This window comes from Pleurodeles waltl, chromosome 4_1 (assembly GCF_031143425.1).
Source record: "Pleurodeles waltl isolate 20211129_DDA chromosome 4_1, aPleWal1.hap1.20221129, whole genome shotgun sequence".
In the NCBI taxonomy this organism is placed as follows: domain Eukaryota; kingdom Metazoa; phylum Chordata; class Amphibia; order Caudata; family Salamandridae; genus Pleurodeles; species Pleurodeles waltl.
Window position 1 is genome coordinate 212,498,337 of NC_090442.1, and position 12,496 is coordinate 212,510,832.

General features: G+C 43.9%; 1 protein-coding gene across 2 annotated transcripts in view; it reads left to right on the forward strand.

Annotated features, from left to right (window-relative positions):
* Positions 1-12,496, forward strand: part of ITFG2 (integrin alpha FG-GAP repeat containing 2) — a 596,359-nt gene that overhangs the window by 316,512 nt on the left and 267,351 nt on the right. For both annotated transcript variants that reach the window (XM_069228155.1, XM_069228154.1), the window contains exon 8: positions 1,722-1,775. In XM_069228155.1, coding sequence (XP_069084256.1) covers positions 1,722-1,775 — 54 coding nt within the window. The remainder of the gene's footprint in view (positions 1-1,721; positions 1,776-12,496) is intronic.

Sequence of the window (12,496 nt, forward strand, 5' to 3'; positions counted from 1 at the left end):
GTGAGGCTGGCCGGTTTGAGACAGCCGGACAAACTGCCTTACGCAGCGTAAACTGGGGGAGGGAGCACCACTCCCCTGCAGCCAGTCAGCAGCAATGCTCTCCCCCCAAACACTCCTCGGGTTGGGAGCAGCGAAAAATAAAAAATGGTGGTTCATTTTATTACAATTTAAATTTTCATGTTTGCTGCACTGGCAGCAGGGGGGGGAGCAACGCTCCACTGCCCTAATTGGGGGGCGGGGGCAGATGGGGTCACCTCTGTAGAGAAGGACTGGTATCTGCCGAGATTAAACCATTGGTCCTCCTGCGTGACCTCCTCGGCTCTGCAAAGGTGCCTTGAGGCCCTCCCCTGGGTGATGAGGAAAGCGTCACCAATTGACACTCCCTGGGCGCTTCAGGTGTAAGCCCTGAAGTGCCCAGGGCGAGTGTCAATCAGTGACACTTCGTCACAGAGTGGGGTGGGGTCAGCAGTCTCACTGACCCCATCCCACTCTGTGACGAGGCTGGGACTGCTGCCTTCCCTCATTGGCTAAGGTCAGCCAATGAGGGAAGGCAGCAGTCCCAACCCTCCTGGGACCTGGAGGCTGAAGGTAAGTGTGTGTGTGTGTGATGTTTTAAATTGAATGTTTGGTGCGCGCGTGCATGTTTGAGCGTTATGAGTGTTGTTAATGGATGTGCATGCGTGTGTGTGTGAAAGAATGAGTGTGCGATCTTTTAAAATGAATGTTTGGTGCGTGCGTGCATGTTTGAATGGTATGAGTGTTGTTAATGGATGTGAGTGCGTGTGTGTGTGTGTGTGTGTGTGTGCCCCGCCCACCCCCCTCCCTCCTAAAGTTGCCGGCCGCCACTGGTTCTATGGAATAGAGGTTAACACCTAGAACTATCAATCCTTCCCCCCTTTACCCGAACAGTACTGCCTCAGGGACTACAATTCTCCTCCCTATGTAAGAATTAAAATATAGCACTCAAAAGTTAGGGGAAAAGCATGCGATAATATACTTCAACCAGCTCTTCCACTGGTTCTACTTGCACAGAGCCAGCCAGCATGGTCCCACCTGTAAGTAATTGCTCTTGTTGACCCTGTACCTTACCAGTGCCTACGTCATGTGTGCCATGTCTTACAGCCGGTTTTCCTGACACGTTTAAACACAGCATATGAAGTGTTCTTAGTAGCTGTAAGTGGAAATGTCCTCGTTTAGCTGGACTTTTTGTTAGCTGTGGTGTGTGACAGGTGGCTGCATATACTTATTCAGCCTCAAGTAGGTGGTTGCAGAATCAAGGCAAAACGCCTCTTGGAACGAGAACCCTGCATGACAGTCGGGCAGGAATGTCATGATGATGAGACACAAGCATGTTCTAAATGACCATCCACCTGTGATGGCCTTGTTTTGTTTCGGGTGGAATAGAATTGCCCTGAAGCAGCTCCAGTCTTCGAAGGCCTTTCCTGTTATTTATTTAATTTCCAAATTTTACAAACAGCTGTAATTGTATTGTATCTGTCAAGTCAATTCATGCCCGTGCTCATTTATATAGAAATGTAAATAATTAAATTAACCAATGCCAGTATGTGGTAATACCTCGGAGCCACTTTGGTAACCTACCTTTATAAAAAAAAAAAAAAAGAGTTTTTGTATGTAATGTGGTTAATTTTATGTCTCTGTAATGCTTGCCATTACTTTGAGTCTGTCTTTTGGTTCTTAACTAGGATTTGTTTTCTCTGCAGGATCCAATGGGGAGATCAGCAAATCTGGACTCTTTGCCCTTTGTACCTTGGATGGTGAGTAGACCTACTTTATTCGTAGCTTCTTCACAAGCCTTGTAGATTCTGGTTCCTACACTGGCGACAGCTAAGGTTAAAATAAACTGTGGGCTATTTAACTGCAAAGTGGTCTTCTGCGACTGCCACACCTGGCATTTTTTCCGGTTCAAGGTCATGTCACCGAGGTTTATTTGGAGCTTTTATAAATTTTGTGCAGAAATGCTATAATTGACGCAAATTATAGTCCGAAGTCGGATTGGATTCAAAGGGTGGCAAACCCTTAATCAAATCATACGCTGCTGTATTCATTGTATTACCTATTACAAAAAGGCAGCAAGGGATCTATATCCTATGCACAATAACCCACCCATCCAAGTGGTTAAGTAAAAAGCGACTCAGCGCTGCAACAGACAGTACCCCTGCTGCAAAGACGTACTATCGTGGAAAGTGCAAAAATGCACAACCACAGAAACAAGAATGACTATAAGTCCAGAGTCCCCAAAATAATTTAAAAAATGATGCAAAACCCAATAACCCTTGGACCTGGGTAGATAAATAATAAACACAATTTTGGTCATGAAGGGGGAAGTATATGCCTTGACTTCCACTGCACAGTTAAATTATCAAGCAAAAGGAACCTTTTTCACTCAATATGGTGTCCTTGAGTTAATTCATATTTTATTTCTGGGTAAAAAACATTTGCTCAATTGTTCAAAAACAAATAATTTTTAGATACTAGGTGCTACTAAAATAGAGGCGCAGTGAAAGTGAATATTGTGGTGCGTAAAGTGCCAGTGTTATATACAATATATACAAGAATGTGGTTAAAAACAAGCAGTGAACTTCCATAGGACTCCTTCAGTCCAGGAGTCTTGAAGTCACTATATTATTTTTACATCAATCCACATCGTTTTTGTTGACGTTTCGACCCTTTATAAAGACATAAATCAATAATGGGTCATCATCAGGACTGGAAATTTATCTATACTGGTAGCACCTATTTGTTCAAAGATTATCTACATTATTCCTCAGAATTGTTTCTTGGTAGTAGTTGCCAACACTATTAGTCATTTTCAGTGGTCCGAGACTGCAATCTATTTGTCTTTAGAGTGCAGCCTTCGTGGCAAAATGTAATGCCGTGGCTTCAACGCCTCCACCAGAGATCAGAGACTGCATGTCCTACCAGCGATCTGTCTGTCTTTAAATGAGGTGGTTATGAGTCTGAGTTTTGTGTAGATTTTAGAAGTTAAGTGACCTCCCCTTTTAAGTACTGACAGAATAGTTGGGAGTGAGGCGGTTTTAAAAGGGAAGACTTTGTGTTTTGAGATGGCTACTTTAACTTTAACCACATTCTGACAAAAGTCAGAATGTGGTATGTTGAATGTTTGTGATGTATCATAAAACTAAAATGGATATGGTTTGGAGCCAAGATCACCTACTTCAGCGATACCCTTTGGTCTCCATGAATCCCCTTTAGTGAGATTAGGTTTGAGTTTGATGTCTTTCTTAAACCAGATAGAAGCCCGTAGGGGGTGGTTTATTTTCACTTCTGACAAACAACGATCGAGATATAGCAGGGAATGCCTAGTGTGCTTTAGGATCTGATTGTTGAGAGATGGATGATCTTTATAGACAAATAAGAGGGATGCCAAAGTCAAGTTTTTTTTGTCAGTTATCGCTCTAAAGAGAGCCTTGGAGGGGTGGAGTCCTTAGTATTGTCCAGCCACTTTGCTCCTTGTGTAGCTAAGAAAGCACACTGATATTTTTTAAAGATAAAGTTTGCGCTGCCTATGTGTTTGGATAGTTGTAGGTTCTTTAGGAAGATGCAAGGTTTTTTAGAGTTCCAGATAAGTTTATTTAGAAGACGGTCAAATGTAAGTAAAGAAGTAATCACAGCAAAGGATGGGAAACATGTTCAGTAAGTAGTTAACAAACGGAGTGATAACCATTTTAATGGATTTGAGTTTGCCCCACAAGGGGAGAAATTTTGGTGAGCTTCCTTCGAAGCACTTTTGCATTTTTTGTAGTACTAGGGATTCATTGTGCCAGATCGATTGTCAGGTTGACATTGAATTCAAGGCCTAAGTATTTAAGGAATTTGGATTGCCTAGTTAAACCTGATTCCCCTAGTGCTTCTTTGGTGCAAACGATGTTCAATGGGCGGACCTCTGGTTTATCCCTGTTAAGAGTATAGTTCAAAAATGTTAAAAGAATTATCATTGACATTTATACCCATAGAGTTTTGGTGTTCATTAAGTGACACCAGAAACTGCTGCATGGCTAGGAGGAAAATTATGGGGGCATCCCTGCCTTGTGCCTTGTTTTAGTCAAGTCAGACAATACACCATTAGTCCTGATGCTGGCACTGGGATTAGAGTATAATACCTGTTTTGCTTCACTGCTGACTGAGCTGAAATACACAGACACTGAAAAGAATCTCCAGAAAAATACTTGCAGCCTCTGCATTTCTAACATCTGCACCTCTGACATACCAGTGGCTAATGCTAAAATAAAGTCAATAGGCAAAATGAAGCTGGTGGTCACTAATGTGACGGTGTGCTGCTAGACTAATTGCAACAGGGAGTCAGTGGTCAAAAAACAAATATCATTACAATACCACAACCATTTTTATGAATGGGTCGCCCGAGTTAAAGCAGGACATTGTAGATTTCAGGAAGGGCCCTGCAACTTTGTTGAATGCTTTTTCAGCATAGAATGCTATGGCAGCGGCTGGAGTGATTTTGGATTTGGAAATCTGTATTATGTGTCCTATGAGCCTAATGTTTTCATTGGAGAGTCTGCCTCTAAGGAAGCCAGCTTGGTACGGGCCAATCTGGAGTGGCAGTATTGGTTCAATATGTTTAGCCAGAATCTTATCATAAAAATTACAGTCCACATTAATAAGCGATATTGGTCTATTATTTTCTCGATATGCGTGATCTTTGCCTTCCTTGGGGAGTAGGGCAGTGGTGGATTCAGCTGTGGACGGATCAATGTACATGGTGTTTGCATATTCCTGAAAGAGCGATAGGAGAGGGGCTCGTAATTCTTCAGTAAATGACTTATAGAATTGAACCATGAGGCCATCTGGCCCATGGACCTTCCCTACCTTGAGGGTTTTTAATGCTAGTTGTAATTCGGAGTCCGTAATAGTCTGATTAAACAAGGATTGGTGGTGAGCATCAAGCTTGGGTAGATTTAGTTTCTCAGGGTAAGTCAAAGCAGCATCATGGTTGATACTGAAATTTTCATCATATAGGGTTTTGTAAAAATTTAGGAAGATAGTAGAGATTTTTTGGGTGTCTAAATGTAATTTACCTTGTTTACCTCTGACTGGAGTCAGTCGGAAGGCATTTTGCTTATTTTTTTAGGTAACGTACTAAGATTTTCCCTGCAGTGTTACCTACACAAATTTTTATGGAGTTGAATTTGGTCACCCATTGTCCTGCCCTGAAGCTGAGAAGTCTTTTTCCAGTTCAAGGCGTCCAGAAGGGATGTTCCTTTTTTGGAATGGAGTCTGACTTCTAGTTGTTTTATCTCAATATCTAATTTTAACAACTTTAGCCATTGGCAGATTTATTAATATACGAGCTGATGTTAATTACTACCCCCCCTAATGGTAGTGATAAAAGCGAACCCAGTGGACTTCTGGCGAGCAGTCCTCTGGAGGATTTTTGAGGAAGAAAAGTCTTAATGGCTTGGGGTATCTTTTCTAGGTGATTTTCCTCATGTAGAATGTCAGAACTAAGTCTCTAGGATTTATCTTTGCGGGTGATTGTAGCTCAGTCCAAGGAGGCTAGAATGGCAGAGTGATCAGAGACCAATCTGGGTTTGATAGAGGAGTCAGAGATCATTCTTGCCATGTTGTTAAATACTAAGAATTGATCAGTTCTGGAGAATAATTGGTTTCGGGGGAGGAGTATAATCTCTGGTGTCCGGGTGGTGGATACGCCATGTATCAATGAGTGAGAAACTGGAACATATTTTCTGGAGCAATTTGTGAGAGGAGAAAAATCTGAATTTCTCCAGTATTGGATCTTTCATAGATTCACATGCTTGAATCATCCCCGTCGTCGAGGTGGGAGCCTCACGGTAAATTTAAATATATAAAAAGCAGTAAGTCAGTAAAAATAAAACCAGTAGGCCCAAGTAGGCCTCATAAGGTATTTTACAGTCTATCCACTTTGTTTTGTGAAAAGACCCAAACTTGAGTATCAACCAATCAGGATTCAGCCCCTCCCAAACACTCCCAACAGAGGCTGAATTCCCTCAGATTTTCTACCGCACGTCGTGTGAAGGGAGTCTCCCTGAGCTCTGCTCAGTTTTTTTCCTATTTTCTGACTGAAGATTGTTTTTTCTCTCAGGAAACTAGTTACAACTTTACTATGTCTGAAAAGGCAAAGAAGGGTCTGTTCAGAGACTGTGACAACTGTGGGAAGAAGAGACTACATATTGATGACCCCCACAAGAAGTGTATTTACTGCCTTCATCCAGACCATAAGGTGAGAGACGGCAAAATCTGTCGCACCTTTAGTCAAAAAACCCTCAAAGACCGAGAGGGTAGACTTCTCTTATGGCTGCAAAAACAAAAAGCCTTAGAGCATCCTTCATCAGACAGCGAAGAGTCACCACAAACTTCTCGCCCTCAGAAGAGAACAGGTGAGAGAGAGAGAGGTGCGGATGAACCACCAAGAAAAATACACAAAAAGACTAAACAAGTCTTAACTGAAGAGGCAGTTAAACATGGACCAAAAAAGGTTCATTCAGAACCTACTACGCCGTTACACCGGAAAAGCACCTCAAAGAAACCATCCCTGTCTCTGTCACCACAAAAAGAGTCAGAAAAACTCTTTTTGGTGAAAAAACAACCGTCGACGACCGCCCCGTCGACGACAGTGTCGACGGTAACAGCGACCACAGTATCGTCGACGTTCACAACACCATCCTCACCGATGATTATGACGTCGTCACCTTTGTCATCGACGACGATTATTACTGCAAAAATCTTCAAAAGAGCTTCGTCGGCAAACACATCGTCGACAGCGGAGGCTTCCTGGGTTCACAAATCATCCAGGGCACTCCCATCTACGCAAACTACGTCGGCGAAGCGACCGTCGTCGCTAAAATACCCGTCGACGAAGGGACCGTCGACTAAGGAAAAGACGCAGTCATGGACGGAAGCGTCGACGAGAGACCCGTCGACGAGAGACCCGTCGACGACAGTACAGTTGACGACAGTACCGTCGACGAGGGAGCCGTCGACGAGGGAACCGTCGACGAGGGAACCGTCGACGATGGATCCGACGATTACCACAGCATTAACAGTTTACAAACCTTTGGACATTTCACCAGCTCATTCCTCATACCATCATGAGGACTCCACCAGATTCTTACCCCTTTCCCTTATTAATATAGGAGACAAGCCATCTGACATTTTGCCGATGCATACATCACCAAGTAAGGTGCTGCCATACCCACCGCAACATCTTTTAGACGATGAGGATGATGACGTTCAAGGCATGTTTGGGGCAGCTAGTAGCCCGTCCCAACTAAATGTCAAATGTCAAGAGTTTGATGAAGAAGAGGATCAACATTACCAGCATAGTTATGCTTCAACATCTTATCCACAGACAAACCAACCATCGCCTCTAGCTATGCCTAGCACATTAGTGACAGATTTACAACATATGTTGAAGGACTACTATAAAAGGTTCCCACCGTCAACTCAGTCCACGCCACCTAGACCTCAGAGTTACCAGCAAGCTCAAACTACTAATGTTTCCGAAACGCCTCAGGCTAGTAGACCTGTAACTAGCCAAGCTCCGGAAGCTTACCTCTCGTCGGACGACGAAAGGGAAGAGGGCGAGTTAGCAGATTCAGCTGCTAGTGAATGGGACGACTATCTCGTTCCCACACCATCTCCACCTCCAGCAGCTCCAGTGGATTCTCCTCCAGAAGACATAGGAGGTTTCCATAATATCATAGAGAGAGCGGCGAAACGTTTTGGCCTGGAAATTGTTTCCCATGAAACTGAGTGTTTTTTGTATGACTTTAAAGAGCCATCAAAGAGATCTGTAAGAGCCATACCTATTGTGGATTTTTTGTGGCAGGAGGGTTTGAAGGCAATGAAAAACCCGGCAACAGTGCCTTCACAAATGCCAAGGCTAGAGAAAAAATACAAGGCCCCAGATGATTCTCCGGCCTGTTTAGTCTCACAACCGAAACCTGACTCGGTTATATCACAGGCGGCTCAACGACGATCCAAAAACCCCTCTACACCTATTGCGTCTCCCCCAGACAAAGAGGGAAGGAGACTAGACAATATTGGTAAGAAATTCTCCTCGGTTGCTGCAGTAACGGTCAAAGCGGCAAATTCCCTCGCCATCCTGGGAAGATACGATCGGCAGATGTGGGCAGACATGTCCGTTTTTGTAGATTCACTGCCAGAAGATCTCAAGGTGGAGGCTATAAAGGTCTTGCAGGAGGGAGAAAGGGTTTCCGCAGAGATAATAGACAGTGCAATAGATATTTCCCTCACTGGCTTTCGACAATTAGCTGGAGCAGCAGTCCTGCGCAGACAAGGGTGGCTTAAAGCTACTTCATTCAGACCAGAAGTCCAGACTCGTGTTCTCGACATGCCCTTCGATGGAGAGAGTTTGTTTGGCAAACATGTCGATGATATGCTGCAGGCTATCAAGACGGATACCGATACGGCAAAATCCCTAGGTACCCTGCAATATAAAAAACTACCTTTTCGTGGAGCAAGGGGTAGAGGTAATTACTCCTTTCGAGGTGGATACCAACAATACAGGTCACAATATACATCTTCCTCCACAGGACCAGGACATCAGCACCATCAACAACAGCAGCATTATCGATTACCACCAGCCGCAGCTTACAAACATCCGGCTAGAGGAAGAGGAGCTGCCCGAGCAAGAGATACAGGCAGAAAGCAATGACCAGCGGATAATCTCAACACCTCCCCAATCAATATTGAAGGTCGGAGGTCGCATCAATTCTTATTTCCCCAAGTGGAAGGCTATAACATCGGACAGATGGGTACTAGATGTGGTGACCAGAGGTCATACTCTGGAATTCATCCAAACACCACCGAGTGTCCCACCATCGGGTACACCGCCTCTGAGGTTGAGCCAACTTCTCAGGGAAGTAAGGATAATGCTAACAAAAGGAGCAATAGAACCAGTCCCTTTATCTCAAAGGAACAAGGGATTCTATTCCCGGTTTTTCCTTCTCAAGAAACCCTCAGGAGACTGGCGCCCCATCCTGGACTTGAGAGCACTAAACAAGTTTCTAAAGAAACAATCGTTCAGGATGGTAACGTTGCAGGATGTCCTGCGTCTCTTAAACACGGGCGATTGGATGGCATCCCTAGACCTCCAGGATGCTTATTTTCATATCCCCATATATCGCAACCATCGCAAATTTTTAAGGTTCAGGGTAGGAAGTATGCACCTCCAATTCCGGGTTCTACCATTCGGTCTCAAATCAGCCCCCAGAATCTTCACAAAAATGCTAGCTCCAGTAGCAGCACATCTTCGCCAGGCAGGTATCCAGGTCTTCCCTTACCTGGACGACTGGCTTATAAAGGCACCCTCAAAATTCCAAGTAACAAATCATATTTCCTATTGCCTTCATTTGTTACACAGCCTGGGGTTTGTAGTCAACTACCAGAAATCTCAGATATACCCCAAACAAGAATTGAGTTTCTTGGGAGCAATTTTGGACACAGTACGCAGCAAAGCGTACCCATCACACGAGAGGAAACAAAAGTTAACCTCGTTGGCAAACAACCTATCCAGAAAAAAGTTCGTTTCAGTCCGCATCTACAAATCATTGCTCGGAATGATATCATCGTGCATTCCGCTAGTCCCAGATTGCAGACTCCATATGCGACCCCTGCAAGAGCAATTGGACATACAATGGACACAGGTCCTCGGCTCCTTCGAAGACAAGATTCGCATAACGCCTCTAATGAAGAACACTATGAGGTGGTGGGCGACTCCAACCAATTTCTCAAAAGGGCTGTCTTTTCTTCTTCAAACACCAAGTTACATAGTAACAACGGATGCCTCTCTCGAAGGATGGGGTGCACATTGCCAGGACCTGCAAATCAGCGGAATCTGGAATCAGCAAGAGAGCCAGCTCCACATCAATTATCTAGAACTCAAAGCAATACACTTAGCTCTAAAAGCTTTCTTGCCAAAGATACAATGTTCAAGCGTCTTAATCCGGACGGACAACATGACCAGCATGTTTTATCTAAACAAGCAAGGAGGCACAAGGTCCCTACAACTCTCGCAGCTAGCCCAACAAATTTGGACATGGGCCATCAAACACAATATTTCACTAAAAGCGGAGCATGTGCCAGGACAGATCAATGTTCTAGCAGACACCTTGAGCAGGACAGTAATTCCTTATCACGAGTGGGAGCTAGACCAGAAAACTCTCAATGGCCTGTTTCTATTATGGGGCAAACCGAACTTAGACCTATTTGCCACTCTCGAGAACAAGAAATGCCAGTTCTACGCAAGTTGGCTTCCCCAAAAAGATTCGTGGGGGAATGCGTTTTCGATGAGATGGTCAGGAGTTTATGCCTACGCTTTTCCTCCGATCCCGCTCATTCCGAGAGTCATCAGAAAAATGAAGACGGAGGGGTGTCGACTTCTACTCATAGCTCCCAGATGGCCCAGACAAATATGGTATACGGAGCTCCTCATGCTCTCCGAACGACCACATCTACCACTCAGACAGAGTCCGACTCTTTTAACGATGCACCAGGGACAAGTCACACACCCACATCCGTCGTCTCTTCATTTGTCGGCTTGGCTCCTGAACACAATGAATACTTAAATCTCAAAATCTCCCCAGAGTGTAGAGACATCTTAGCAAAAGCTAGAGCTGACACTACCAACAAAACCTATAGACTTAAATGGAAACGGTTTTGTGTTTGGTGTGCAGCGGAAAATATACATCCTTTATCTTCTACTCCGGAACAGATACTTCCATATCTCCTGCTCCTGGCAAAATCAGGACTTGCATATTCTTCCATACGGGTACATCTGGCGGCAATCTCCAGATACCGCAGATCACCAGATAAACTCTCTTTGTGTTCCACAAGAATTGTCAAACAATTTATGAAGGGCCTTTTTCGGGTCTTCCCGCCAATTAGGAAACCCCCGCCTCTATGGTCATTGAATGTTGTGTTGATGCAACTCATGAAAGCTCCTTTTGAGCCGATCCACAAAGCTGACCTAAAATTCCTCGCATGGAAAACAGCGTTACTGTTAGCTCTTACTTCGGCAAAAAGAGTCAGTGACATTCAGGCGTTCACCATCAAACAGCCGTTCCTCCAGTTTACAAACTCAGGTGTCATCCTGCGGACAAATCCTAAATTCATTCCGAAAGTTCCCTCAACATTTCATTTAAATGAACCAGTCATCTTAAAAACCTTTTTTCCAAATCCGCAAACAGTGGCGGAAAAAACATTACATTCTCTTGATATTAAAAGATGTTTAAAGTTTTATCTACAGAAAACTCAGGCCATCCGCCAGTCGGATCAATTATTTGTAGCGTTCGGCGGAACAAAGAAGGGACACGCGGTGTCCAAACAGACTTTAGCAAGATGGATTGGCCTGGCGATTCAATTCTGCCATTCAAAAGCAGGAAAGCCGCTCCACACCAAGGTGAGAGCCCACTCTACAAGATCGGTAGCCACTTCAGCGGCACTCTTTGCAGGTGTACCACTACATAGCATCTGTAGAGCAGCAACATGGTCCAGCCAACACACATTTACAAGACATTACTGTCTAGAGGAGACAAACCAGGTCGATACAGCAGTGGGACAAGCAGTGCTGAGGCATCTATTTCGTTAAGGTGAGCCTCTTACACATCCCACCACCACACTCGAGGTATGGTCATTAATGGTTCATTTTCTTCTACTGTTTAACGTGTCGTATTCTCCATAATAATAGCATAAACTGTGTCAGGATTTCTGGCCACACACATTTTATTGCTTTTATATTCGTATGTTTGTGAATATAAATATAATTATATGTAAGTGCATATTTAAAACTGAACTAATGTGAATCACATCACGTATAGAATTACGATGGAATTACAGTCAATGTAATTCAGTAAGTAAGAAAACATTACTGCTCGTTACTCGGATTCAAGCATGTGAATCTATGAAAGATCCAATACTGGAGAAGAAAATTAGTTACTTACCTGTAACTGCAGTTCTCCAGTATTGGTATCTTTCATAGATTCACATGCGACCCACCCTCCTCCCCTCAGAGGCTCCCCTATTATACAGATATTAAACTTCACACTTCTAATAGAAAATCTGAGGGAATTCAGCCTCTGTTGGGAGTGTTTGGGAGGGGCTGAATCCTGATTGGTTGATACTCAAGTTTGGGTCTTTTCACAAAACAAAGTGGATAGACTGTAAAATACCTTATGAGGCCTACTTGGGCCTACTGGTTTTATTTTTACTGACTTACTGCTTTTTATATATTTAAATTTACCGTGAGGCTCCCACCTCGACGACGGGGATGATTCAAGCATGTGAATCTATGAAAGATACCAATACTGGAGAACTGCAGTTACAGGTAAGTAACTAATTTTCTTGGCTCTTCAGCTACGGTCGATGGTGGGGTCGAGTGGAAGATGACGTCACCCTCTAAAATTGGTTGTAAGTTATTGGGAAGCTTCGTTATCAG